Below are 27659 nucleotides of genomic sequence, written 5' to 3' on the forward strand. Positions count from 1 at the left end.
AGGGCGTTGCACCAGGGGGTGTGTATGCCAGGAGGGAGGTCGTCCGGCCCTCCCTCGTGGAGGTGGCTGCCGTGGTAACACTTCATTGTGTTTGCAAGTTTTCTCCTAACAGTCGGTGGTGCAGCCGTCCAAGGTGTGCATGTAGTGTCCCTTGACCTGTGGCTCTTCCCCTGGGAAGGGCACCTGACAGACCGTGTGGCCCAAATGGGACAGGTGCATCGTGGGCCGCCTTTGCTCTGTCACCGTGTCCACGTAAAACCCCCATTTAGCAGTTGATACACAAAGGTTTTGTTGAAACCCAGATAGTGAATATTTTTCATGATCTCACTTTTTTTAGATTAATTAAAAGATGTTGACTTTTTTTCATCTTTAATAGATCACTTGGAAGATTTTTAAACAGGAAAATCAGCGTCCAGATTTTAAGAGGTTTAATAGATGCCGTTTCTGGCAACAAAATGACTATCATTGTAAATAAACATTTTCAAACATCCGATTTCAAAATGTCTCCACATTCCAAATTTTGTTTGGAAAAACTTTCTTCTTTGCTCGTTGTTCGGCTCTCGCCTTTACCATGCAGAGAGAGATTTTAACGGTGTGTGCCTTTTTTGTTATTTTTAAGGAATTTGTAATTGAGCCAATGGGGAGCTGGCAAAAAGCTTTTTCCTTTATTATTTTTATTGTTCTCTCTGTGCCATATGTTATTCATGTTATCAGTGGTCTTTTTGCAGGAATCTTTTCAAACCAGGTGAAGTTAGTTAACACGGATAATCTCTGTAAACCCGCTTAATTAGGCAGAGGAGAACCACAGGATGCCGGAAAGGAACAGAAAAGACGGCCTGTCAACCCACGCTCAGTGGGGTCCCACTCTGTCTTCCCTCCGAGTCCACGCACCCACGTGTGGCTCGTCACTGCCTGACGCGTGCGGGTGCTGGCACCCTCCTGCAGGCTTCAAACCAGTGACTTTGACACAAGCTCTTGGCTTCTCTACCCGCCTCCTCCTCTTTAAAACAAGAACAGTACTCATCCTGGCCACACAGTTAATGAACTCATACCTGTGAAGTACTTGTTGGCACGTGGTTAGCTAATATGAAGTGTTACCACTAGAAAAGTTTTATTTCAAAACTAAGTAGACGTGGAAAAGTAAATCGATACGGAACAGACATACTAAACACCACTGATGGTAGAAAGTTCCCGTGGTTTTGTTTGTCTGGCCTGTTGAAAACCGGGCATGGAGGGGTTGCCGAGCCCCTCCTTCAAACGGAGAAGCGAAGCAGTGACGGGAGACTTCCTCTGCCTCAAATGACAGTTGCCGCTGACTACACAGGATGGGGTGGAAAGGCAGTTAGACCAAGACGGGCGTCAGAATCCCGTCCGTGCCCGCAGCTCCGGTGGGCGGTCAGGACACGCGGTCAGGGGCAGAGGCACGGGCAGGAAGGGGGTGTAGAAGGCGCCCGGGGCTCGCTGGGCACAGAGGGCAGCTCTGTTCTAAAACCCAGGGTCCTGTCGAGCGTGTCTCCATAATCGTCTCTTGACTTGAACACCACGTGAGGTGTTTCATTGTTGGTGATTGTAACTCTTCTCTGGGGAAGAGTTCTGTTGCACATGTAGGTGTATAATACATGCGTTTGTAATAGCACGTAGGTGGATGCACACGCACAGCGGTGGGCGTTTGTGTTTGCCGAGGATTTGGATTGCTCAGCTTCGCGGGTCCTGATGGTAACAGGTGTCTTGTGGGAGCTGTTTGCCGCATTATCTGCCAGAAAAGTAAACGTGTACTTTTCCCTTCAGTAGCCACGGGCATCGTCTTGCGGTTCGATGAGTCCTTAGTCCGTATTGAATCAGTGTTTCGTTCTGTTCACCTAGGTGAGATGCCTCAGCTTGTCCGGGGAATGAAGCTGCTAAACCAGGCCGATCCCTGTGTCCAGATCTTAATTCAGGAAACGGGGGAGCACGTTTTGGTCACAGCGGGAGAAGTCCACCTTCAGCGGTGCCTGGATGACTTGAGAGAAAGGTGAGGCGGTGACGGTCGTGGAGCGGTCGCGGCCCCCAACTCGGGGGGGGGGGGGGGGGCGCCGGTGTGCCCCGAACCAGTTGAACTCAGACAAAAATGAAGTGCCCTCAATTCAAACATGAACTGCTATGGTGTCGCTGGACCGTAGATTTCATTTTTAATAACTGACAGCATCTACTTCTGCACTTGAGTAAGTTTACATTTTTAAGCTCGAGTCATAAAGTATTTTCACACGTAGGTCTTTTCCTTTACGCGTATACACACGCAGCACATCACAGCAGCCAGAACCTAGTCCTGCGCTGTGAGCTTCGGCTGGGATGGGCCAGACTTCTGTCCTCGTTGATGGAGCGTCCGCGGGGGACGCCTGCAGGGCATCCCGCCATGTCTCCACGCTGGTGACGGTGCCGTCATAAGACACGCGTCCCAGGTCGCTTTGTGTAAATGCTCCGTAGCTAATGTATGTTTGGTGGAGCAGTCAGGAAGATACAGCGGGGGGAGAGGCACCGTTGGCTCCCCGCGCACAGGTGACCTCCGGGGCGCCGGGGCTCCACCCCCGGCCTGCTCCGTGCGCCGCGGCCCGTGTCCGCCGCTACCTGCATGGGCGGCTCTGGTGTTTGGTCGACGCGAACTCCTGGAGGTGGCGTTCCCGCCCCGAAAGTGACTGCCGGCCTCTTCGCTCAGCACGGTTTGTCTCGTTTAATCCTTACGACGGTCCGGCGCCGGCCGCGGTATTCATTCCATCACCGCAGTACTTCCGCCCCCGCCACAGTACCTCTGCTACTGCCGGTGATAGAGTAGGGCGCCAACAGGTGCGCCTGCGGCACCATCCCCGGGGACCTTGCGGAAGCTCCTGATGGAAAGGGGGCGCGTTCTCAGCTTCGCTTCTCGGTTTAAAAGGGCGTTGTGGCTTTTTCCTCCCTTAAGTGTTATTATAGCCATAATTAGCACGAAACCGGAAGGCACGCCTCCCTCTCTTCAGTGTTTGTTACCGTTTTTTTATAATTTCTGAAGAATATAACATTGGCTAGAGAATAATGCTAACTGGATAAATTTTAAGGTATGTTTTAAAATAACAATTCTCAAGAAGGCTTTTTAAAAAACCATCGAAATGTCATGTTAGTTTTTGGGGTCTTTGAACTGAATTATTTTCTCTTTTTTAATACTCTGCTACCAATTAAAATCCATGTTAAATAACCGTATGGGGCGCCTGGGCGGCTCAGTCGGTTGAGCGTCCGACTTCGACTCCGGTCATGATCTCCCGGTTCGTGGGTTCAAGCCCCACGTCTGGCTCAGTGCTGACAGCTCAGAGCCTGGAGCCCATTTCGGATTCTGTGTCTCCCTCTCTCTGCTTCTGTCTCTCTCTCAAATATAAATAAACATTTAAAAAAATGTTTTTAAATAACCTTACATTTCTCAGGCCATAAACTCTTCTTTTAAAAAATGTCTTTAGGGGCGCCTGGGTGGCACAGTCGGTTAAGCGTCCGACTTCAGCCAGGTCACGATCTCGCGGTCCGTGAGTTCGAGCCCCGTGTCAGGCTCTGGGCTGATGGCTCGGAGCCTGGAGCCTGCTTCCGATTCTGTCTCCCTCTCTCTCTGCCCCTCCCCCGTTCATGCTCTGTCTCTCTCTGTCCCAAAAATAAATAAACGTTGAAAAAAAAAATTAAAAAAAAAAAATGTCTTTAGGCACTTGGAGTTATATTTCAAATGTTTTCCCGTAAACCTAAAATGGATTCTAATTAATGATTACTTTTTTGTTTCTTTTTGAGTCTTTTCATGTTTACCTCCTGGTTTTCATTATGTGTACTTTTTAATCTCAGGAGGAAAACCTAGTTCATAATAAAAGAATTAGTTTCTTAGAAATATGCCCTTAACATAGCACTAAAATATTTTAATAAATCAGTTTATTTTGGCAGCTACTCTGTGTAAACCTTTTCAGAAAATATCCTCATCCAAATACCTGACAACAATTTACACTTACATTGAATGAGGCTAACAAAACCCAAAACATATCTGCTTTTCAAAATACATATACTGCTTTGATACAATACCTTCTAAACTCTGAAGTGTTTATCTACTTTTCCTAAAAATTCCAGTTTCTGAAAGTGATGACACCTTCCCCTCCCTTTGTGTGTGGCCCTGGTGTGACAGATAAATCCCGTCAAGCTCCGGCTTCTTGTCGTCTGTCGCTCCTCAGAGCGGAAACCTGGGCCCAAGTGGAAGGAGTCTTCTCTTGCACTTGTGTGCTTAGTTAGCAGGGGAGTTGCTAGACCAGGGGTAGGAGAGGACGACAGACAGATGGCTGCATCGGGACCCAGGCAGGCAGCATTTCATGTCACGTGCGACATGGGGACCCCGAGGGAGCTGCCTCAGCAGGTGTTGACAGAGGCCATTGCCTCCTCATGGCTCCCAACAGCATGTCGGAGTTCAGGGCACCTTAGGGAATTGGGGGCTGGGTCCCTCATCCTGGGCTAAGAAGCATAAGAACATTATGAGCAGTTTTATACCAATAATTTTGTTTGTTTGTTCACCTATTTATTTTGAGAGAGGGGATGTGAGCCGGGGAGAGGCAGAAAGGGAGAGAGAGAATCCCAGGCAGGCTCTGTGCTGACAGATGCAGGGCTCGATCTCACGAACCGTGAGATGATGACCCGAGCCGAAACCAAGAGTCGGACGCTCGACCAACTGAGCCGCCCAGGCGCCCCCCACTAAATTTTAAAGGAAATGGGCAAATTCCTGGAAAAATCTGACCCATAAAAAAGTACAAAACCTGATAGTCATAACTATCAAAAGAATTCAGAGTTGGAATAACATTAAAAGTGTCAATCAATGTGTATTTATTTACCAGATTAACAGAAGAAAAATCATCTCAGTGGACAAAGGAAAAACATTTAATAAAATTCAGCATTCACACATGCTCAGAGCTCTCAGCAAACCAGGAATAGAAGGAATGTGCTTAAAACTGATGAAAAATATCCTCAGAGTAACTAGGGCACACATGTACTTACTGTCTTTGGGGGTCAGAACTGAAACAAGGGTACCCCCTGTAACAAGGGCTGTTTCAGATCGTATTGTCGGTCTTGGGCCGCATTGTGAAGAATAAAACATAAAGGATACGGGACTCGACAAGGGACAGCTGCCACTGCCACCGTCTGCACACGGCATGACGGAGCGCCAGTAATCCAGAAGATGCGGGGAAGTGTTAGGATTAGTAAGTAAACCCAGCAAGGTTGCTCTAGTCAAGATTAACATGCAGAATTGATTGCATTTCTATATACTGTTAATAAACAGAAAAAGAAAATTATCTTAAGGTTACCATTTACAGTAACAAAAATATCAAATGCCTAGGAATAAAACGGACTCAAATTCCAGGCTGTCTGCAAAAACTGTAACACATAAAAGAAGGTGTCTGCCACTTTTATGGATTAAAAAAATTGTATTATGATGATGTCAGCTTTTCCCAAACTGATCATACATTCAGAGCAGCCCCAGTCACAACCCTGTTCACCGCATGTGTTGGCAGAACTTGACGAGTTGATTCTAAAATTTGTGTGGAAATGCAAAGGGCCAGTAAGGACCAAAACCCTTTAAGCAAGTAGGACAAGGTGGAAGTTCTTACTGCTCTGGAAATCGAAACTTGTTTGAAAACTGCAGAAGTTGACTTTGTGCCGTTGACACAAGGATAGACGGACGGACGGGAGGACTAGGGCAGTGAGCGTGGAAGGGGCAGGGCGGAGCAGTGGGGGCACCCGCCTCTCCGCAGACGGTGCTGGCAGCTTGGACCTCTGTCTGGGAAAACCTCTGCCTCATCCTGAACTCAGAAACCTATTCTGGGTTTGTTGTGGGTTGAAGCGTAAAAGGCAAAGTCATAAAGTACCTGGAAGATAACACAGAGTATCTTCGAGACCTCGGGATAGGGAAAAGCTTCTTAAGTAAGACGTTAAAAACACAAATGACAGAGTAAAGTTTGATGGTCAGAAGACACGATGAAGTGTAAGAAGGCAAACCCTAGGGTTAGAGAACACGTTTGTAATATGCACAGTAAACACAGGACTTCAAGCCCCAGTATATAAAGAATTCCTTCCGGTAGATGAGAGAGGCAGCAACCCCTAGACGGTGGAACAAAGGCTTGAACAGGTGCTTCACATCCCCAAAGTCTAAAGACCAAGAAACATATGAAAAGATATTCAGCTCCCTATTAATTACTGGGAGGAAGTTAAAACCAAAGTGGGATACGTCTGCATACCCACCAGAGGGGTTGAAATTTGCAGGTGGCCGTATCAGATGGTGCCAGAGATGGGCAGTAGAAATCCCCCTCCATAACTGGGGACACTGGGAGTTGGTATGACTTCGGAATACACTTTGGCATTACCTTCGGAGGGAGGAGGTGGGTGCTTGTTACGGCTTCTGGTCTGAGCCTGGCAAGTGTGCATTATGAACGTTCGTGGCAACAAACATTTAAATTTTTTTTTTTTTTTACATTTATTTATTTTTGATAGAGACAGAGCACAAGCGGGGGAGGGTCAGAGAGAGAAGGAGACACAGAATCCGAAGCAGGCTCCAGGCTCCGAGCAGTCAGCACAGAGCCCGATGCGGGGCTCGAACTCACGGACCGCGAGATCATGACCTGAGCCGAAGTCGGCCACTCAACCGACTGAGCCACTCAGGCGCCCCAACAAACGTTTTAATAGTCCCCAAACTGGAGACAACTCCCAACAGTGCAGTGGACAAATAAATCATGATACCTTCTTACCGTGAAATTCTGTATAGTAACCTCAGTGAACAAGCTATTCAAACATGGATGGATATGTCACAGCATAATACTGAGCCAGAGAACCCAACTGGAAAAAAAAAAAAAAGATTTGATCCTGTTTATATATATATATCCAGTATTAAAAGCGCGCCAGACTGAACTATAGCGGGTAGGGGTTACATGCAGGTTACATGTTCAGGCGGTAAGAATTTTCAAGAAGGGACTAGAGTAAAACCCGGGATAGTGGTTCTATTCTTGGGGTTGGGGGAAGGCATGAGGGTCCTTGGGCTGCTGACGTTCTGTCTCTCGACTTGAGTGGTAGTTTCCGTGGGTGTTTACTTTGTGGTCACTGACAGGTCTGTACATTATTGTTGTGTCACCTGTTCCATAGGACTATAAAATTTTACAATTGTACCTACATTAGGAGTATACATAAAACTCTAGCGTCTTTTAGCTCTCATAGGACAGAACCTACCTTCTAATACATGAGCTCCCTTTTCGACTTTGACACACATCTTCAGAAATACATCACGTGCAGGAGCAGGAGACAGGGGGCACCCTGTCGTGTCCGGGCCAGAGAAACCGTCACGGTTCTTAGCAACCAGATCTCAGGAGCTCAGAGATGGCAACATCTCCAGGTGGTGGTGATCAGAGACGGCAGGAAGTTGCGGGCGGTCAGAGCCTGCTGTGTTCCCGTGGAGGCAGGGGCCGGCTCCGCGTTGCCCAGATTTGGAGGGCCTTTGGCCCCGAGGTGCTCTGCAGGTGGGACAGGATGTGCACCCCCCTTTCGTGGCGCGGAGTGGTTCTCAGCAATCTCAGAGGTGATTACTGCAAGGGGCTTCTTGGGACCCCCGGAAACCGAAGGCCTGACGAGACTCCCAGCCCTTCCTACGTTACAGTACGAGGAAAAAATGTGTTTGCTGTCAAGAGTTGCGGTAGCTGTCGCAGTTCAGTTCTAAGAATAAGACCATATTTTCTCTAAATAATGATAATGTTAAAAATATCGTCCTGTGTCAGAGATTTTTACGTGCTTTCATTTTTTTTTTTTAAGTGAGGAATGGGTATTCAATTTAATTGAATGCGAATTTAGCATTTTTACAGATGGTTCCTTAGATTGGTTAGTCTATTTGACGTTTTCAATATGCTGTATTATTTTAACAGATCTCCTGATACAAATAAATTTTTATGCCCTATGATAAAAGCTACTTCGTGTTATGGTGAAGTATTCCTTTAATGTGCTGTTTACTTTGTCACTACAGCATTAACTGGGGAGAGCATGGATTCTGGGGTCAGACCTAGCTTCGCCACCGACTAGCTCTGTGACTTAGAGTGACTTTGTCTTTCTTACCTGGTTTTCTCCTCTAGACAAGGAGGATACTAATATACCTACTAAAGATAAACTACCTGTAAAACAGCACACTGTGTCATATGGAATAAGTGATTAGTGAAAAGAAACAGTGCACATACATCCTTTTTTTCCCCTTGTTATTTCAGATCTTATATCTGAATTCTTAGGTGAGGTTGAACTGCGGGTTTGTGTATGCTGTCTTCGTCAGGTTCGAAGAGGAAAATATATTTTATTTCATTTCTTTAATACATGAAAATGTGTAGGGCACATCCTGGTTTACATAGGAAGCACCAAATACGTGTTGATGTGACGTTAGCTATCGTTTTTATGAGTAGGCACAGCATCTTGAATAAAGTGGTACTTTTTTCTATTAAGTTTTGTGTTTTAATTCCAGCGTAGTTAGCGCACATCGTTACGCTAGTTTCAGGTGTACCATATAGCGATTCAGCTATCACTTTTGTTACTCAGTGCGCTCATCATGACAGGTGCACTCTTAATCCCCATCACACATTTCACAAAGATATTTCAGTACAATGTCGGGAAGACATCCATCCCGTATCTTCCGTAACGATAAGAGCATTGAAATGAGCTAATCCTTGACAGTGAACATGCTCACTGGCAAAACCAAAACCTTTCTCGGGAATAATTTTTTTCACATTGTTATTTTCCTCCACACATTCTGGTCCATTCAGGTTTCCTATTCTAAAATCAATTAGATTTGGTTGTACCTATTTTGGTAACATACTGTTTTTAGAAAACCATCCATTTATTGAGTTTTAAAATTTAATCAAAAAGAATAAAATCAAATAAACCAGATACCTGCCCCAGATCCCCAGAATGTTCTACAGAAACCAGAAACAAATCTAGAATCAAATGCGACCATTTCAGAAACTCTTAGTATTTAGTTGCCTTACTGCGTAACATTTCCCAGAGAAAAGCATTGGTCCACGATCCCAAGATTTCATATGACATGTATGTGTGAACAGACACACATACTTGCACATGCGTTTATGCACACATCCATCCACACTGCCAGTGGCAGGTAGAGACCTGCCCAGAGCCTTAGTGTTACCTGGGAATGAAGTAGACACAAAATAAAGAAAGATTGGGTGGTTTCATTGTTTTCCGAATCAATCCACGCCCATTTCCAGAATCTGCCCACCGTGAACTTATAACTCATTTGGAAGAAAATGCGGCATGGAACTCTACTTGATAGCATGTGGAAAAAGGGCTTTCTGAACTTGGTACTGGACCGAGGTGCAAGACTCTGTGGCCAATACAGTCGTCCCTGGCCACACGTGGTCATTTAAAATTAAAGCTAAGTGAAATTAAAACTTCGGTTCCTCAGTCACACAGCCACGTATCGAATGCTCCGTAGCTACGTGTGGCTATTTAAATGTAATTTAATTAAATAAAAAGAAAACTTCATTTCCCCAGTTATAGTAGCCACATTTCAGCTGTCCAGTCATCACAGTGCAGATACGGAACATTTCCATCGCTGCAGAAAGTTCTTGTTCAAGGTGTCTCTCTAGACAAACTCCTGGGTCACGCCAGCCTGGCTGTGAGCATTTATCAAAGCCAGATCCATTGTCAGGACTTGACTAGGTGTCCTCAAGTTCTGTGATTCCTTGTTTAGAGTTGTACTCATCGAGCTTTTCTTCTCCCGGTTTTTAAATTGGCAAATCATATTTTAAAGAATTCATATGTCAAATCTTACGAAACTATTTATTTTCCGCTCAAAACCATATTATCTAAATAGATGGTTGATTTGTTTTGAGAGCGAACAAAGCGGTGAAATTCTTATGTATGCGAAGAACTCCCTGAAGGTCTGTTCCCGTTGGAGGTGGTCCTTTCAATCCGAAATGAAAGTGGTGTTTGAATTTTGATAGAATGTAAAGGACCGATGTTTCCTAGTAAAATAATTTTCATGTTTCTGTGCTTCTTCAGAATCCTCATTGTGTCACAGTTCTGCATGCAAGTTTTGATGCCATTTTTATTGTAACCTTGTTATTTCTCTTGAATTTGTAGGTTTGCGAAGATTCAGATCAGCGTGTCTGAACCGATTATTCCATTCAGGGAAACAATTACAAAACCGCCAAAAGTCGACATGGTCAATGAAGAAATAGGCAAACAACAAAAAGTTGCAGTTATCCACCAAACAAAAGAAGATCAGAGCAAAATCCCGGAAGGAATCCAAGTTGACTCTGATGGGCTCATCACCCTAACGACCCCCAACAAGCTCGCCGTGCTCAGTGTTCGAGCCATGCCCCTTCCAGAAGAAGTCACACGGATCCTGGAAGAAAATAGTGATCTGATTCGTTCTATGGAGCAGTTGACATCCTCTTTGAATGAGGGCAGAAATACTCAGACGATCCACCAGAAGACCCAAGAGAAAATTTGTGAATTCAAAAGAAAACTAGAGCAGCACCTGACAGGGAGAAAATGGAGGAACGTTGTTGACCAAATCTGGTCATTTGGGCCAAGAAAATGCGGGCCCAACATACTCGTAAATAGAAGCGAAGACTTCCAGAACTCAGTATGGACAGGCTCAGGCGTCAAAGCCTCCAAAGAGGCCAGTAGATACCGAGATTTGGGCAACAGCATCGTGAGTGGTTTCCAGCTAGCAACCCTCTCTGGCCCCATGTGTGAGGAGCCTCTCATGGGCGTCTGTTTCATTCTGGAAAAATGGGACCTAAGTAAATGTGAAGAACAAGGGGCAAGTGACAAACATAATCAAGAGCGAAGGGACGTGGTACAGGAGGCACAGGCGGAAGGTGAAGCCTGTCCCGGCAGAGGCGAAAACGGGGGGCCGCAAGATGGCGGCTCTGAGCCCTCAGAGCAGAAGACATCCCAGAGAGGAGAGTCTTCGCTCACTGACTGCTACGGACCCTTCTCCGGACAGCTCATTGCCACCATGAAAGAAGCTTGTCGCTATGCCCTGCAGGTGAAGCCTCAGCGTCTGATGGCAGCCATGTACACGTGTGACATCATGGCCACCGGTGACGTTCTTGGTAAGGAAAAGAGGGTGAGGACCGAGAGGTCTCTGTGGTCAGAAAACTCAGACTCACTTAATTTTTGTTTTTGCAGAAGCTGCATCGTCATCTGGGTCACTAAAGCACTAAGGGCTCTGAAAGCCTTAAATAGTGAAATGGCAATGGGGGAGGAAACACGATTACCAAAGATCTTTTCGTTTGCAGCAGACAGGCTCCTTCCTGTCCCGACGTCTCAGGCGTAAGGTTTGACGTGCAGCGGTGTTCCCGAGTGAGTGGCCCTGTCGGTCCAGGTAGGCAGAGTCTCTCTGGAAACCATCAGAGAGTGAGGTGACATTCTTGCACACCTAAGGCACAAGGCCGTCTGGAAGTGCCGGGTCCTTTCGGGAGAAGAAGAGCATCGGGGGCTTTGTTCACCACTGACCATTCCGTCAGATCCTCCTCCCGATTTTTCTGTCTCTGGAACGTCTCTGGGATCCCTGGAGACACACAGCCCTGGCATTTAGTAGCTGCTTTGACTTTTGACTATTACTTCACGGAGACTTTGTTCACCTGTAAAAAGGAAGATAACCGACCAGAGGCTGTGAAGATTAACCCGAGAACACAAGTCCATGCTTTAGAGGGGTGCCTGGCCTGCGGTAGCTCTCCCGTGAGAGAGGCGGTCCTAGAACCGTCTTCAGGGGCCAGGACGGCGCTGGGGAGCTTGTAGGTTCCCTCTGAGGCCCTTTGAGTCAGTGTGTGCTTAGTTTACATTCTTTTTAGTAAGGTTCTTCTGCTGATCAGTTCCTAAAAACAGGCATCTAACTCGTCAGGGTATTTTTTCTCTAAAGAAATTTGGGCTTGCATCCACAGTAGGGTTCCTACGAGACGGGCCAAGCATCCAAAGCAGCGTTTCGGAAGCAGCGGGGTTGAACAGTGGCAGGGGGTTGGCCCCGCAGGACCGCCCGCCTGGAGCCCGTGTGTGCCACTGCACGCGTGCACGGTGTCTGCAGGGTGACAGGGAGCACGTGATGTGTCTCGGCCCCGTTTGGGCCAGCGTATCGTTACAAGCTCATGGGATCCGTGCGTTGGTGGAGGAACACCAGTTGAGACCATTCCCGGACGTTATTCTTCGTTTTCACCAAGAGCTTTCTTGATTTGCGGAGGCGGAGGCGGAGGTGGAGTTGGAATCGGGGAACCGTGCAGGAGACCTGGTTGCTCCGGTTACCCCGGCCCTGCCACGAACCACCGCCACCTGAATGCTTGCCTCGACGGGCAGCTCACAGCCTGTCCCCGGAGGAAGCATCGTCTTCCCTCTGTGGTCGCCTGCTGGTCTGCGGCCACGTGCACTGCCACGCGCCCCCCGCGCGAGCACTTCATGCGCCCGAGGAGCACATGAGTTTTCTGCTCTATGTCCCTGAGAAACCTCTCCGGAGCGTTCAGCTGATTTTTCACGGTGGGATTTTTGGTGCCCTTTCACCGTTCCCGGGGCTGTCCTTCGGGGCACCCCTCACTTGCTCCGCACCCGCAGGAGAGCAGCCATTGATGCCAACCGGCGTGGGCGCCACACGGCCCCCGGCGCGGTAGCGATCTTTCAGTGGGATTTAGCCACCGCCCCCTGTCGTGAACCCCTGGGAAGCCAGCGTGAGCCTCGTTCCCGTTTCAAGATAAGTCACGTCTTCCCACCCGTTCCCCAGAAAGCAGAATCCGAAGTTTGGCAACTGACCAGACCGTAGAGATGACGGAGTCCCGCAAACGCGTGTGTTTCCGTGAGCACCGCACACATCTGGGCAGTGCAGTTTTCCTCGGGCTTCTCACACACCCAGCAGTACAGGGAGGATTCTGGGAAGTGCCAGCACCACAGCTGTAACACACGGATTGTGTTTTCACCTGTCTGCTCTCGTGAGAACTGAAACTCAGTAAGGGGTGAACTGAGTGGGTGGGTGGAGTGAGTCTCCTTCGTGTCTGTAGGTTCCCCCGACGGTCACCTTGCCAACCGTGTAGAAGTAAGCTGAGGTTGGTGAGGTTTTGTGTCAGAAAGTCCATGCGTCTCCAGACGCAAGTAACTCCTACTCGCAGAAATATGTACAAAGCTCTATGATGTTTTCTTAAAACACTGCGGGGAATTGGCATATGGCTTCCTAGTCTGCAGTTTACAGAATCAGTGTTTTTATCCCCCCAGAAGTTCATTTGTTCCTTACCTTTCGCCTGTACTTCAGCACACCTCCCGTCATCGATAATTTCTCAAAAAAGACAAATTCTTTAGGGCTGTGAGATGTGTCCTGTCCCGGGAGACGGAACCCATTCAAGAAGGCCAGCTGCCTGCTCGTCAGATTCCTGGGGGTCCTGGGCCCCGGTGCGCTCTCTGCTGTGATTGTTCACCCGGCCCGTTTGTCCCCTGTTCTCCCCAGCGAAGAGAATGCAGGAGACGTGGATACCAGGACGCCCTGCTTTCCGGCACTTCTCTGTTGACGCCACACTCATTTCTCCACGCTGTGGGCACGTCTCAGCCTTATTTCCAAACTAACGCAGCAGACCACGCTTGGTGTCGTTCATTGGCCCTTTTATTTGGCGGGCTCAGCTGGCTCTGGTTTTAACAGCCCTCCTTCGTCCGTCGTGCGTGCCTTCCTACAATAGGCCAGGAGGGCGCAGCAACCTGCCCGCCTTGACCCGACACATTTATTTTGGAGCCACTGTTGTATTTTGGGGTGGGGAGGATCTCTCCTCCTTTTTCTGTCATTGGGATCATTCATGGTTGGTATTTCTCTCTCATTACTCCTGCAAGGAATTTTATCTTAGGACTTGTTATCCCAAAACTTGTTCTCCTTCTCCTCCTTCGTGCATTTGAAATGACCCACCTGGAAGTGTAGGGTCCACGCACATCTGTGCCTATCCCTCCGCCTTCCGGACTCCTGGGGTGATAATAGGAATGCACAGTTCCTCCCCAGGTTGCCGTCTCTCCTACATTATCTGTTTGGAGTGGCATCTGTCCGTTGCTTTCTGGCCAGGCAGATTTTCCCACCTAACCACCTGAAGCCAGAATCCGTGGTGGCGTTCATCCACTGAAATTCCAGGCAGACCGTCGCGTCTTCCCTGTCGAGCCCATGCTCTGTGCCCGCTTTCCCGTTTCCATTAGGAGTTCACAGGACCCTGCACATGACCAGGCAGCCCCAGGCCTGTCTTCCTCCTGGCCCTGTCCACCTGGCCGTCAGACTGCGTCCCGGCACTTGGTAGGAGGAGACGTACCTTGATCATCCGCAGGGTTACTTGCCCCCCCTTCTCTCTCAGGAGCAGAGTTAGTCTTTGTCTGGCCGCCTCCAGGTCACTGTCCACTGTGCTGTAGGTCCTTCTGGCCCCTCCGAGGCGGTGCCCTTTGCGTGGACTGCTTAGTCCCGGGCTCTCTGTCCCAGGCGCTCTGGCTGGCGTGATACATTTATCCCCAACCAGCTGGCTGCCACCTTACAGAGACCCCGTGTTTCGATTTGGTCTGGAGTCATTTCCTCCAGAGTCAGTTGGAGGCCCTGCTGCTCAGAGTTGAGGGTCTTCTCTTAAGCCCATTTTGGGTTGCTTCAAGGGGTCCTTTGGTAACAATAGCCACTTTCTTGTACCCAAGGTCAGTTTAGCCTCCTGCTCGCTTTCTGCGCTTTTCTTTTTCTTTCTAAATCACCGCCTTCATCCGGAACAAGAAACGAGGAGACCTTGGTGACCCTAAGGCCTTTGCTTCCTGCCCAGATACTCAGACATCTCCCAGACTTTGTTGACGGATGCTTTAATTCTCTAAGAATTAGCACAACTTGAGAGACAAATTCAGGTCTTTCTTATTAAGCAAAATGAGTGTTCTTAGTCTCTCTTAAAAACTGAGTTCTTTCTACACAAGGTGTTAAAGCGAGACATCGTCTATAGGTGGTCAGAGTAGGGCGTTCTGTAGAAGGACAGAAGCCTGTCCTATATCCCTTCATCGGGGGAAATGGGCCTCTTCACTTACAAAGTCTACTTTCTCAAAGGCCCGGTTCTGTTCTCATTTTTCACCCATGAAAAGTGCCCTTCACTTAGCGGACGTTAGAATTGGTTTGTGTTGTCACGTTCATATTTCTTCTTCTGACCTGTTAGCTTCTTTCATTCTTGGCTCCTCACCGTTTTTATCTGGCGGTGACATCACACGTTCCTGCTGGTGTTGGAGTTTCCGCCTTCTGTTTTCACCTGTAGGGTACGCGCTCACGTTGCGAGAACATACGTGCCTTGAGGTGTCAGGGACAGTCTTAGTAAGTGCCATTGTTTGCTTTTAAAAGCCTCCTCTGTTCCAGACTTGGGGTCCCTTTTCCATTTCATCAGCCTTTCCTAATTCACTTCAACAAAGCGTACTGACGTGTGTACGTGCCCACACCGTGTTGAAGCACCATCCCTGCTCGGAGAGAGGCGTTAGGCGACAAAGCCTCATTATAGGAAACAGCACGGCTGAATTTAGTGAATAAATGTGGTCTTCCAGCGAAATTTTATGAGAAATTGGGATTAGCAGAATTCGAAACAGGGTAGACTTTTCTAAAGTGATACTTCTTTGAAACGGGCTTTGATGGGTGGAATAATTTTGAGTTGAGCAGCTGAGTGTGAAATTGGCCTTCTTTGTACCACGGCACTTGAGACTGCCACGGAGCTTGGAGGGAACCCGCTCCGACTCGGTTTTATGGGCACTTCTGTTCCGCATTACCATGCCAACGCTGGCTGGTTGGGTGGTTGAAGCCAACGGTAGTAACACTTTGCGTTAACCCACACGGACCTGTGTCTTGTTACATTTGGGTCCTCACCCGGTCACCCTGATGCTGCCAAAGTATTTATTAGCCTTCCGGCCCCCTGTCAACTTCGGATCTGGTCATCATGCCTTCCGGACCCTTACGTTGCTGGTGACCGTCGTGAGGACACGCAGCCGCAGTCAGAACACGGACGCCCGCCTCAGGACATCTTGCCAGGGTGGGCATAACTTGTTGCTGTGCGTTTCCTGTAAACTCGTGGCTGGATTCATCTGCACAAGAGCGGCCGGCCCGCCTCCCCCACTCTGTCCACAGTACGCTGTAGCTCACGTTTGGTCAAAGCCCATCTGTATCCTGTCAACCACACGTGCCTGATTTAGCAGTCTGGTCGCTCTGTAACAAAAGGAAGAGAGGTTAGCGCGACCTGGTTTATAAGAAGTGCCCACCAATTTCTTTGTGTGTTTTAATTGAAGCTACACCGCAAGGGCCACCAACGATAACAGAAACCACAACATAAAAGAAGAATCTTCCTCCTTGAAAATCAACCTGTCATTTTCCACTCTTTTACAGTCTTTGTCTGTAATAGTATGTTTCACATAGCTGTAACCTTATGGTGGAAGCAGTTTAATGTTTTGCTTTTTGCATTTATTACTTCTTTTAAAAGCGTGCTTCCATTTGGCCACTTAGTATTCACAATTTTCATTTTAATCTATGCATAATATCCTATCAACTTGTTATGCTATAATTTACTTCCCATCATCCCCAGATTGGAAATCCGCATTGTTTCCTGTTTGTTTACCGTAAGAGAAAACATTGCTGTGAACAGCTGCTCCCGTTCCTCAATTTTGGAAAAACGAAACGAAACATACCTTTAATTGCCGAGCTCCCAGCTCTAAGGATTGTAGAGTCTCCAGACCAATCTTGCTGCCCATCAGAGAAGAAAATATACAGACGGGAATATGTAGTGCCATGAAAGAGAATAGGTTCAATGGAGCCCACATGGCGAAGAGGCCCTTTTGATCTTAGGGTACCACAGGAGACTCGGACCAGGTGGTTCCAGATGGGCTCTAACTCCGTGGAGTTGGCCGAGATGCACCCTAGATTGGAGAACTGTGCCCACAGCGTGTGCCGTGGCAGCGAGTGCCCTACCCCGGCTTAGGGCAGAGGGTCCACCCCGCATGCCATGGAGTCTGCGGTCCCCGTGGAGGGTCCGCCCCGTGTGCCGTGGGGTCTGCAGTCTCGGTGGAGGGTCTGCAGCTGTGGGATCTGCGGGCCCCAGAGCTTGAAGTGAGGGGTGAGGGGTTGCTGCCGGGTCACAAAAGGCCTTGAATTTGGGTCCAGACGTTTATCTGTTTATCTGGTGGTCCAAGTCCCGCCCTGATCAAAACTTCGCATCGATTAGACTTTTTGTTGCCATCTTTTTCCCAATGGATGCTTGTGTCTCGGTGCCTTCGCACAGCAGGTGCACCGTGACTTTTTGTCGAGTGCAAGGACAGGTGACTGACCAATAGTGGAGCAGGTGCCCTGGTGGAGGGGAGGCCATGTGCTCAGAGGCCGCAGGGTCACGGGTCCTCCTGGATGTGGCTACCATAATTTCCCCGCTGGAACAGTGGCCAGTTTGGAGGGTCTCCGAATGCATCCAAGCATCGGACACAGCTGTTGGGAAAGCCAAGTGCGTTTGGAAGGGTCTCTTTATAGTGGTTTTCCTTTGCTCAGTGATCCATCCCTAGGCCTCAGTTTGGGGATTTCGTTTTAGTGGAATTAAAACCGAATGGCCGAGAATTACACGATGAATGACGTTCGGTCTCCATTGCAGTACCTGGCCGGAGGCCCCTGGCCTGACCCACGCAGGAAGGGAGGCGCTGCGGACCTCCATGGCGGGGGCTTACGCCTGGAGGAGACCGGCCGTCCTTCCTGCGCTCTTCTTCTCGGCCAGCCAGGCAGCCGAGACTCCTTTTTCCAAGTGGCAGGTGAGCGGAGGCCTCAGGGGACGTGCCCGCCGGCCCCGCAGGTTCCTCACAACCGCGTGTGGTTTTCGGTTGTCCGTTCTTAGCAGAGTCGGACCCCCTCATGGCTAAAAGGATTCTTGGAGCACCGGAGGGACCCTTCCAGAAGCCGGCCTCTGTAGCGGGGAGACCTCTCCCTCCCGAGTGGGAGGCGGCATCGGGCCTGACTGCGAAAATGTAGTTAGCCAAGAGAAAGTGCGGGCATTCCTGTGATCTGGGTAGACCTTGTCATCAGACGGGAAAGATGCCACACACGGTTTCCAGGGGAAAAGAAATAACTTAACGCCACTTACGTGTTAACCAGTTTTTAAAAAACGTGACCAGACATCTCTGCGTGTTGTTTTCATTTCTAATATCAAAATGTTACTGTGTCTGTTCCTTGCTTACTGGGCCCAAATAGCCTCACGCTGTTCTCATCAAATCAATAATGTGTCATAATTACGAGTATTTCAGTGTGTACAAAGCCCAGGCACACTCGTCCCCTTGGGTTTCACACCCGGAGACTGACCGTCATGGGGGATGTTGCATCAAAAGGTCCTTTTCAAAGCCGCCCGCTTCTCAGGCCGTGTGAGGGGTCTGCCCTTCGGGCAGTGCGGTTTGGGGTGGTTTCGCCTTTCGTCTCCGATTTTTTTTTTGTCGCGTTACTTTTAAACACTTAAGAAAAAAGTTTTCATGGTTGTGTAAACCAGAATCCTCGGGAGCGCCGTTTCTCACGGGTGGACTGTTACAGGGAGCGTGAGCGGTCGCGTGTCTGTGTGGCTCGGGACGTGTCACCGGTCGGTGAATTTAAGAGCCGTGTTGCTTTCGCAGGTCGGGTCTACGCGGTCTTGTCCAAGAGAGAAGGTCGAGTGCTTCAAGAAGAAATGAAAGAAGGGACGGACATGTTCATCATCAAGGCGGTGCTGCCCGTCGCCGAGAGCTTCGGCTTTGCTGACGAGATCAGGAAGAGGACGAGCGGCCTGGCCAGCCCGCAGCTGGTGTTCAGCCACTGGGAGGTAACAGCCCAGCCCCGTCCCGCCTCCTCAGGCGACGGCATGCTCCCTGCAGATGACCCCGAGGGTGGCAGCCACCGCCGGGCCTCCGTGGGGCCTCCGCTCAGTCCCTCGCCCGGGAGAAGGCACGGGGCTGTTCTCCTCCAAATGGAAGGGTCCTGAGGTTACGTGGGGCCTGTGACGCACACATACACACACTCATTCTTCACTTTTGTTTGACGCAAAAGTTAAGACGCAGAGCGTTCGATCCTGCGTTTCCCTCTGAAGATGGCGGTTAGAATTTTAAGGGAAAAGTCACAGACGTGTTGAAAGTGAAGCTCTCAGGAACTTTTCTTCCAGGGGGGACATACTTCGGGCGTTTAGAGGGGAACGGTCGTGTTGGCAAGGAGCAGCTCTAAGCTCCCGTGCGTTCTGTGGCCCTCAGTCCCCGCCGCGGACTCTGTGGGTTTCCGCGACTTCCGTGCGCTGTGGGGTCAAAGGGTCCATCACAACCCCTCGCTGTCGGTGTCAGTAAAGGTGGGCAAAGAGCAAACCTTACCCGCACTTAAAACTGCAAACGTGGGTCCGCATTGCTGGGGGAGAGGAAAAGATGGTGAAGACATCGTTTTTTCACTTTTGGGGTTGGGCGGGGAGGGTAGTCACACGGAGTAGGGAGGTCAGACCAGCCTCCCTGAGCAGGTCCTGGAAGGAGAGCTAGCCGGGCACTGAGGAGGAGGGCGCCGCGGGACAGGCGGGCGAAGGAGAGTGGAAAAGCCTGGTCACCTTCCAGACCCGTCTCGGGTCAGGAGGAGGGTTTGGAAGCTACGGGATGTAAGAAGAAGGGCTGTTTTAGGAAACGGGCGTTTGCTGTCACTTTGCAGGGAACAGAAAGCACGGCCCATGGCTCCCTCTCCCGGGGAGGCCCGTGCCTAGTGGGACCAGCGCTGGCTGTGCTGCCACAGGTTCGGGTTGCAGAGACCCCCTCTGCCGCGTGCTTGGGCAAGCCGGGGGGGGGGGGGGGGGGGGGGGAGGCCCCGAGTGCGTCCCGCCCCTGGGATGGCGTGCTGACCGTGCAGCCTGGTGCCCGACCGCGGGAGGCTCCCGGTGGTGTGGACGCGCTCGGGGCTCTCTCCTCTAGCCCTGCCGAATCACAACGGTTTACGTCCGGTGCCGGGTCGTCCCTTTTCTCACTTTCTGTAGCCAGACGGGCCCCTTTCTCCAGAGCAGGATTTAAAGAAACCGTTGAAGTGCGGGTAAGAAAGGGGAATGTGGTAAGTGAGGGAGAACTTCCTTTTTAAAGTGAATTTTGTAGTCAAGGAAATCAGCACTTCAGAAAGCCGGACTTTGACGGCAAATCTAGTTTTAATTGGGCGGTTCCTGTCACCTAAACGGACACCAGGGAAGTGGCTGTCCAGAACTGGCAGTTGTGTCTGCTTTTCCTAAAAAAAAAAAAAAAAAAACGCACATCCGTAATGCTCGAAAGAACCACGGTTAATGTTCTGGTGTAGTCTCCTTTTTTTTCTTTTAATCAGTACAGTCTTCATCTTAACAGGGATTTACTATGAAATTTTCTTCATTTTGTCTCTTTGTCTAGAAACTAAATGAAGTTTTGGTGGTTTTATCGGTTTATATCAAAATAGGTATCATTCATTCCATGTTTCACCATGTAGAAAACAGGAGGTCCAAAACATTTATTTTTAAAAAAAAATTTTTTTTTTAACGTTTATTTATTTTTGAGACAGAGACAGAGCATGAACAGGGGAGGGGCAGAGAGAGAGGGAGACACAGAATCCAAAACAGGCTCCAGGCTCTGAGCGGTCAGCACAGAGCCCGACGCGGGGCTCGAACTCACGGACCGCGAGATCACGACCTGAGTCGAAGTTGGACGTTTAACCGACTGAGCCGCCCAGGTGCCCCCCAAAACATTTATTTGTTAATTTCTGAACTTAAGTGGGTAGTTATTTCCCACTTACCCAAACTTGGACCTTTTCAGCTTTGTTTTTGGCACTCGATTATTACAGAGGAATAAACACCAGTGAGGGATACAAAGAACGGATTTGTTCAAGCAGCTTCTGAAGAACTACGTCTGTAGTGAGTCTATTAGGGATGATCTTACTGGAACGGTCTCCAGAGTCCTCCCCCGTGTGTTTTAGGGACCAGGCGTGATTACAGGGCAGTGCAGCTGACATTTAGAACCGAAGGGGGGTTTATCCCACTTAGAGCAGTGACCTCGAGAGGGCAAAGCACCGTCTTCATCGGTGCTGCCGTTCCGAGAACCTCCCCAGAACTTGGAGCTCACCCGTCCGAACATCTTGCCGATGACAAGGTGTCCGTCTCAGGAAGGTGGCCTTGATCCCACCAGTGACAAGGCCGGGTTCTGGTATGTTTGACGAGAACAGAGAGAGTGCAAGTTCGTGATCCCGGGGGATCCCGTGTGCGGACAGACCCAAAGCAGGGATTCCGAGCTGTCGTAGGGGCATCGTGATTGGAGGAACTGGGTTTCTGAATTCACATATCCTGTTTGCTAAAAATAAGTGATCATTTCACAGTCAGCCTTATCCCTGAAAGTGGTTTTATAAAGCACATTTTTAAAACTCTACGAAGTTTTCATTGTTTCCTAATTGGCAAGTAAGCAGGTAAGACTGTTCTGTGAAAACCTTCTCAGAGTAGATTGTCTTCTTCTGGGGCGGGGGCCTGGGCGGAGGGGACTCCCTGGTGGGGGCGGGGGGGGTGCGGGGGCTCGCTTGCAGGGGCTCACTGGTGGGGGCGGTGGGGACTCACTGGTGGGGGTGGCGGGGGCGGTGGGGGCTCACGCCGGGCTGGCGGAAGGCGGGGGCGGGGGCCCAGGCTGCTCCAACTCCTTTGTCAGCACGTGGCTTCTGCTGAGGGTCCAGAGTGGCTGCTCTCCCTCGCACCACACGTCCGCGTCCCAGGCAGGAGGAACAGGGAGTGGGAGAACGGGAAGAGGAGGGCGCGTGCCCTCCCTGCAGGGACTTGAATGTCCAAGTGCCCACAGCCAGTCGCGCGGCCACATGTCACAGCACCCGCCTAACCAGGAGGTTGGGCAATGGAGCCCGACTAATCAGGAGTCAGCAGACGATGGCCCGTCACCTGTTCCGGTGAACGAAGTTTCCCGGAACACGGTCGTACCCATTCTCAGACGTGTTTTCTGCAGGTCCTGTCCAGAGACCGTGTGGCCTGCACTCTGGTTCTTTACAGAAAGCGTGTGCCTCCCCTCATCCCGAGCCTGAAATACCTGTTAGCAAAGAAAACAGGAGAAGAGATACTTAGGAACAGCAGGTTCTTACCACATAGGCAATTTTTGTTAACGTGAAAACCACGATGACTTTTCCATCTGCTTTTTCTCTCACTCACAAAAGAAAGGCCAGAAATCTTACGTACTTAATAGTAGCTGTTTTGTTTTGTTTTTTTTTTTAAATACTAGTTTCTGTCTTAGTTGGTTATTAAAAGTCAGTCTCTTGGTAAATTTAGAGACGAGCGCGGTCGAGAAGAGCCCGCTCCAGTTTTGTACCACCGTCTGCCGGCCCCCTGCCACCTGTCCTAGTCCCCACTCCCGACAGCTTCAAATCTGCGAAAGTCTTGAAAACGACGTTATAATTAAATGTCATTGATGTGATCGTTTTTGGCTGTCTCCGTCCTCCCCCCTGGTTGGGTTTAGAAATAACGCAGTCGTTGAGCTCTGGCTTCTCGCTCCAAGCCACTTTCTTCCATTTGTGTTCCATCACACCATATAATTTACAATCAAGAGCTTTTGAGAGAAAGTGCTTCAAAAAATAGAGAAAATAAAATTACAGGCATTTTCCATGAGGAAACCTTTGAAGTCAGCAATCTCATAATTTCTGGGTTTTACCCCTTCTGTGAAAAGGGAAGAAAAGGAGCTAATAACAGGCACAGAGAGAAAAATATTCCCACCCAGTGGAGTTCTACACGCATGTCAGCACAACCTCAAGCCTGGCTGCTCGATGCCGAGACCACGCGGGGGGCGGGCTGGAGTTCACCCGGGGTGAGGAGGCCGCGGCTCTGAGCACAGTAGCGCTGAAGAAGTTCATTCCGGACGCGGTGTCTCCCACCCGCCAGCCACGGTCCTCGCGAGAGCTGGGCACAGACCTGAGACGGGGCTCCCCACGCGCTTCCCTTCTGGGCTGTTGTCCCCTTTCCTCCTCCTCTTCCTCTTTCTGTTTTTGTTTTTAATGCCCAGGACAGCAGCTGGCACTTGGGAGCCTTCCTTCCCGTGCGCTAGAAAATGCCGTCCCCTCCAGGCTGTGGGGTTGCAAAACAACATTCTCGCTGTGGGCAGATGAATTCTGGGTGAACCAGTTAGAAAATAGCACCTTTTCTTCCAAACTGATGCGAGCTCTGCCCTGTGGCCTCGAGGGTGCCATTCTGTAGCGCACGGCCCGGTGTGGGCACCCGAGCCCCCCGGCGAGGGGCGGTCTGGAGCGGGACTCCAGAGGACCCCAGGACGGAGGTGAGTGCAGAAGGTAGGCTTCTAGTCTACCCTGGAGTCTGTGCGGAGGCCCACACAGAACGGGACCTTTTGAAACTCCTGGTCTTCCCGGTTTTGAAACAAGGACCGGTCTGAGTCTGGTGTCTCTCAACTAGCATAGTTCACTTGCTGCTCTATATAAAACGCGTCACTTTAGGGGCGCCCGGGTGGCCCAGTCGGTTGAGCGTCCGACTTGGACTCAGGTCGTGATCTCACGGTCCGTGGGTTCGAGCCCCGCATCGGGCTCTGTGCTGACAGCTGGGAGCCTGGAGCCTGCTTCGGATTCTGTGTCTCCCTCTCTCTCCGCCCCTCCCCTGCTCATGTGCTGTCTGTCTCTCTCTCTCTCTCTCAAAAATAAATAAACATTTATAAAAACGCGTCACTTTGTAAATAGGATTAACAGTTTCTTCACCACTGCCCCCCAGACCTGCTGAGAACATGCAGCTTCTTTACATGCTCTGATGGGCTTATGTGACGTGAGGGGAGGACGCCAGTAACCAGCTTAAAACTAGTCTCCCGCAGCGTAGACGATCTGTGGACAACTGCCCGGGGGACGTTCTGCTTCCCGGCTGTCCCCCCAAGGAGAGGGCTTCTGTGGCCGAGTGGTGCGAGGGAGAAGGGGGTCTTCACCAGGAAGCGCCACCGGGCCCGGCCTGGGGCACCGGCTCCTCACCAGACACTTTTTTCCGTGTTTGGTAGAAGTCGCCCTCGTGTGCGAGGTGGAGCTTCATCGTGGTTTTGATGTGCGTCTCCCTCGTGACTAATGACCAACGTCTCTTCGTGGCCTGCTGGCCATTCGCACATCTTCTTTGGAGAAAGATCCCTTTGAGTCCTCCACCCGTCTTTCCATTGGGCTGCTCGTCTCTTCTGCTGGGTTGTAGGAGTTCTTTATCCTGGACGTCGAGTCTGTTAATTTACGGGGTCTTCTCAGCGGTTCGCTATTTAACCTGCCTGCCGAGGTTCTTTCTTTTTCATCCTTCCGTCTGAATTTATTTCTAGGATTTCTAGCTCTTACTTTTTTACAGCTGTCTCATGTTTTATGGATGCAGTGCCCCCACACGCCCCTTACTTCTTGGAGAATTTTTAAGTGAACTCTGTAACTCTCTGTCACTCCGTCACCTCTCTTACTTGGTTACGAATGCTCCCTCTGTTGAGTCTGGTTACTGTTGATTGGGGTGGGGGTTTCTGTCGTGCCCTGTGCGAAGCCGTGTTCAGTCGGGTCTTTTCCCCCGCGTCACCCTGGGGCATCTCCAAGTCACCTGTCCCTCCCAAGCACCACAGCTCCGCAGCTGCTCAGCTCGGTGCCTTCACCAGGGCGGATGGCGCAGGACCGCGGACACGGGCCCGGTACGATCCATCCCACCCTCTGTCCCCCAGTGGTAGCCACGGCCCAGGGCACACGTGGTTCTTCCAGCTTCAGAAAGAGGGCCTGGGCTGTGTGGCTGGGGCCCGTCCTGAGCGGGCAGCGGACCTGGCCTGGCGCCCTGTGGGACGCGGACAGGGCTTTTACCCCCGTTTACTACTGTGGGCTCCCCTCCTCCTCCTCCCGGTTCACAGACCAGACCCTTCGATTTCTGGTGCTGAAGAGCATCTACTTCCTTTTCCGCCGTTTCTAGATTTTAAATTAAAAAGCGTTAGGATTTGAGGCCACTTAGTAAATACCACCCCTTTCTTTCCTGAATCGAGAAATGAGAGAAAACGACAAACCAGATAAGGTGTGTGAAGGCCAGACTCTCACCCTGTCATTACCTGTCAGGCTGACCTTGGAGAGTGTGGTCTCGACCGTGGAGGGTACGGAGCCCCTGCCGCCACGTTCCAGAATGAGACCAGCCAGGCCGTGGGGCTCCTGCCGCAGGGCCGGGTCAGGGCCGCTTCCGTAAGTGACGCGGAGGGACGGGGTGGACTGTGCACTTCTAGTGGAGAGGGGAAGAAGACCCTTGTCCCCCGGTCCTCTCTCTTCTCACACTTACCTGTCACATCCTGGGGGAACCCTTGGCGAGGAGGCAGAGACAGGCCACGAGTGTGCGGCTCGTGGAACCTTCTCTGCCTGCAGGAAACTGTCCGCCCCCTCTGTCCTGGACCTCAGGGAAGTCTGTGTCCAGCGTGGCCATCGCTGTGGGCCTCGTGACCCGGCAGCCGCTCATCCCAGAGGGGCTGGGCACCCCCACGTCACTACTTACAGACCAGCCCCGCCCCCCGCCGCCCCCCTCCCCGGGGCCCAGGCTCTGCCCTCTCCCTCCCGTCAGGAGGCGGCTCCCCTGGACGTGTCCCCCTCACCGTGAGGGCGCCAGCAGGCGGGGGCCCAGGCCAAAGAGGGAGGAGGGCAGTGCTGACTGCCGCTCGTCCCGACGGAACATGGGCCAAGCGGCCCGGCTCACCGGTCACACCGCGGAGTTTGGGAGCAAAAGCTCGGCGTGACCGGAAGTGGGCTTACGGGCGTTGGTCTTTGCTGGGGACGAAGGCAAAGTGGAGGAAAAGACCCCGCTGGGACCCAGATGCCTCCGAGCGAGAGGGGGAGCTTTTCCGTCACGTTATTCAAAGTTGGGAGTCGCCCTTGTTCCTCGGGGTGACGTCGTGCACCTTACGGGTTTGTTGAAGCTGCTTCCCTCTGTTCACGCGTCCCGTGATCCCTCACGACTGTTCCTTGCCCTTCCCAGCATTGGCTGTTCGCGGCTTAACTTTGGTTCCTCGGCCTCGCGCTACGAATCCGGCAAGGCTGTTTCAACTCCAAGTATGCTTGCCTGACCTGGCACGTTCTGTCCCCTTCTCTCGCCAGGTCATCCCCAGCGACCCCTTCTGGGTACCAACCACCGAGGAGGAGTACTTACACTTCGGGGAGAAGGCGGATTCCGAGAACCAGGCCCGGAAGTACATGGACGCCGTGCGTAAGCGGAAGGGTCTTTACGTGGAGGAGAAGGTGGTGGCGCACGCGGAGAAGCAGAGAACCCTCAGCAAAAATAAGTAACCCCGCCCCCGGCAGGGCCTCCTCTTGGGAACGGAGGCGTCACCCCAGGCCAGATACTGGGAGAACCTCTCTGAGCTCACTGTCAATAAAGTTGATGCTTAGAAGTATTTTAAAGAGGTGCGAGAGAACGTGTTTCCCAAGTGGTTTCGTTGACCCATTCTGGTGCGAGGCGAGAAGTTCCCGGCGTCCCGCGCCCGGGGGAGCTCGCCCCGGCGTGGTCCTAACTGATTCCCAAGTCAGGCCGCGTCCTCGAGAGGCCACTTGCAGTCCGACCCGGTCGTAGCTGACCCTCGCCCTGCTGGTCTGTGCGGCCACGCTGTCCCGTCCGATTGGCGCTGGCCTCAAACCTGCTGTCGCACTCCCTGGTAAATCACATCGCTCGCGTTCAGATAGGTGTTGGTGAGAGTTAGGCCGTAGGCCTGTTCTTTAGAAAAATAACTTCTGTAACTTCCTCGGTGGTTTCCTGTTAATCTTCAGGGACGTTAGCTAACGTGACGAGATTATTTCCTTTATTGCCAACACTCTTAAACCTCCTCGGTTGGGCCCTTCGGGGAGATCTCCTGGAAAGAGCCAATCCGATTCGGCCAAAAATAGATTTTGTAATTTTTGATGCTTGCTGCACTAATAATTTTTATAGCCACTTAAAAGAAGGATTCTCTTTCAAAACACGTACGACGATCAGATCAGACTTTGTTTTTGAGAGGCTTTCAATGGGCTTTCTTCCCACACACTAGGTCAATAAACGAGGTCCTCATACTAGTTATGGAAACATTATCTCTGTTCGTTGGAGCCATGGTCTGGCTGGTCGACGCTAACTGACCCCGACTTTGGCGACAGTGTGGCTACATAAGTCACCGTCAGTTTAAGCTTACCAGGTACAGATACTTGAGTTAACTCAGGAGAGTTATTCCGGGCATCGGTTTATCTTGAAAACTTTGATAGGGAGGAAAAGCTGGCGCGTCGATTGGCAGCCTTCGTAAACAGCACCCTTCTGAGCGCCACACATGCCGTGAGAAGTACTCTGGGACTCTGCCCCTTCCCGGCACTCGCTCATTTCGCAAGGAGGCGCAGCCCCAGACTTGGAGCTCTCTCCGCGGTCCCGTGGGGCCCTGCCAGACGCGCCGGCACGGGGGAGGTGACGCGGCACCGTCCCCACGTTGAGGGAGACGGTCACGAGTGGTCAAGTGACCCCAGAGAAGCCGGCCGGGGGGTGCGGCCAGCCCCTCGTGTGAGTCATCCACCCCACGTGCGCGCCGTGGTGCCCCCCCCCCCCCCACTCAGAAACCACGTCCCTGTGCGGCAGGTGTGGGTACTGAGACCCGTGTCTTTGCTCGCTCGTGCCCCGGGGCCGTGCCCAAGGCCTAGCCTCACTGGCAGCGGGAGTGTT

At 51.0% G+C, this 27659-nt stretch overlaps 1 protein-coding gene across 2 annotated transcripts in view; it reads left to right on the forward strand.

Moving 5' to 3' along the window:
- The window catches only part of EFL1 (elongation factor like GTPase 1), a 123447-nt gene extending 97068 nt beyond the window's left edge, over nt 1-26379 (forward strand). For both annotated transcript variants that reach the window (XM_086711722.1, XM_086711723.1), the window contains 4 exons: nt 1864-2011; nt 10138-11120; nt 18640-18824; nt 26084-26379. In XM_086711722.1, coding sequence (XP_086567848.1) covers nt 1864-2011; nt 10138-11120; nt 18640-18824; nt 26084-26272 — 1505 coding nt within the window. In that variant the 3' untranslated portion in view covers nt 26273-26379. The remainder of the gene's footprint in view (nt 1-1863; nt 2012-10137; nt 11121-18639; nt 18825-26083) is intronic.
- Nucleotides 26380-27659: the final 1280 nt, after the last annotated feature.

This window comes from Puma concolor, chromosome B3 (genome assembly GCF_028749965.1).
Source record: "Puma concolor isolate L17-30 chromosome B3, mPumCon1.1.hap2, whole genome shotgun sequence".
Lineage (NCBI taxonomy): Eukaryota > Metazoa > Chordata > Mammalia > Carnivora > Felidae > Puma > Puma concolor.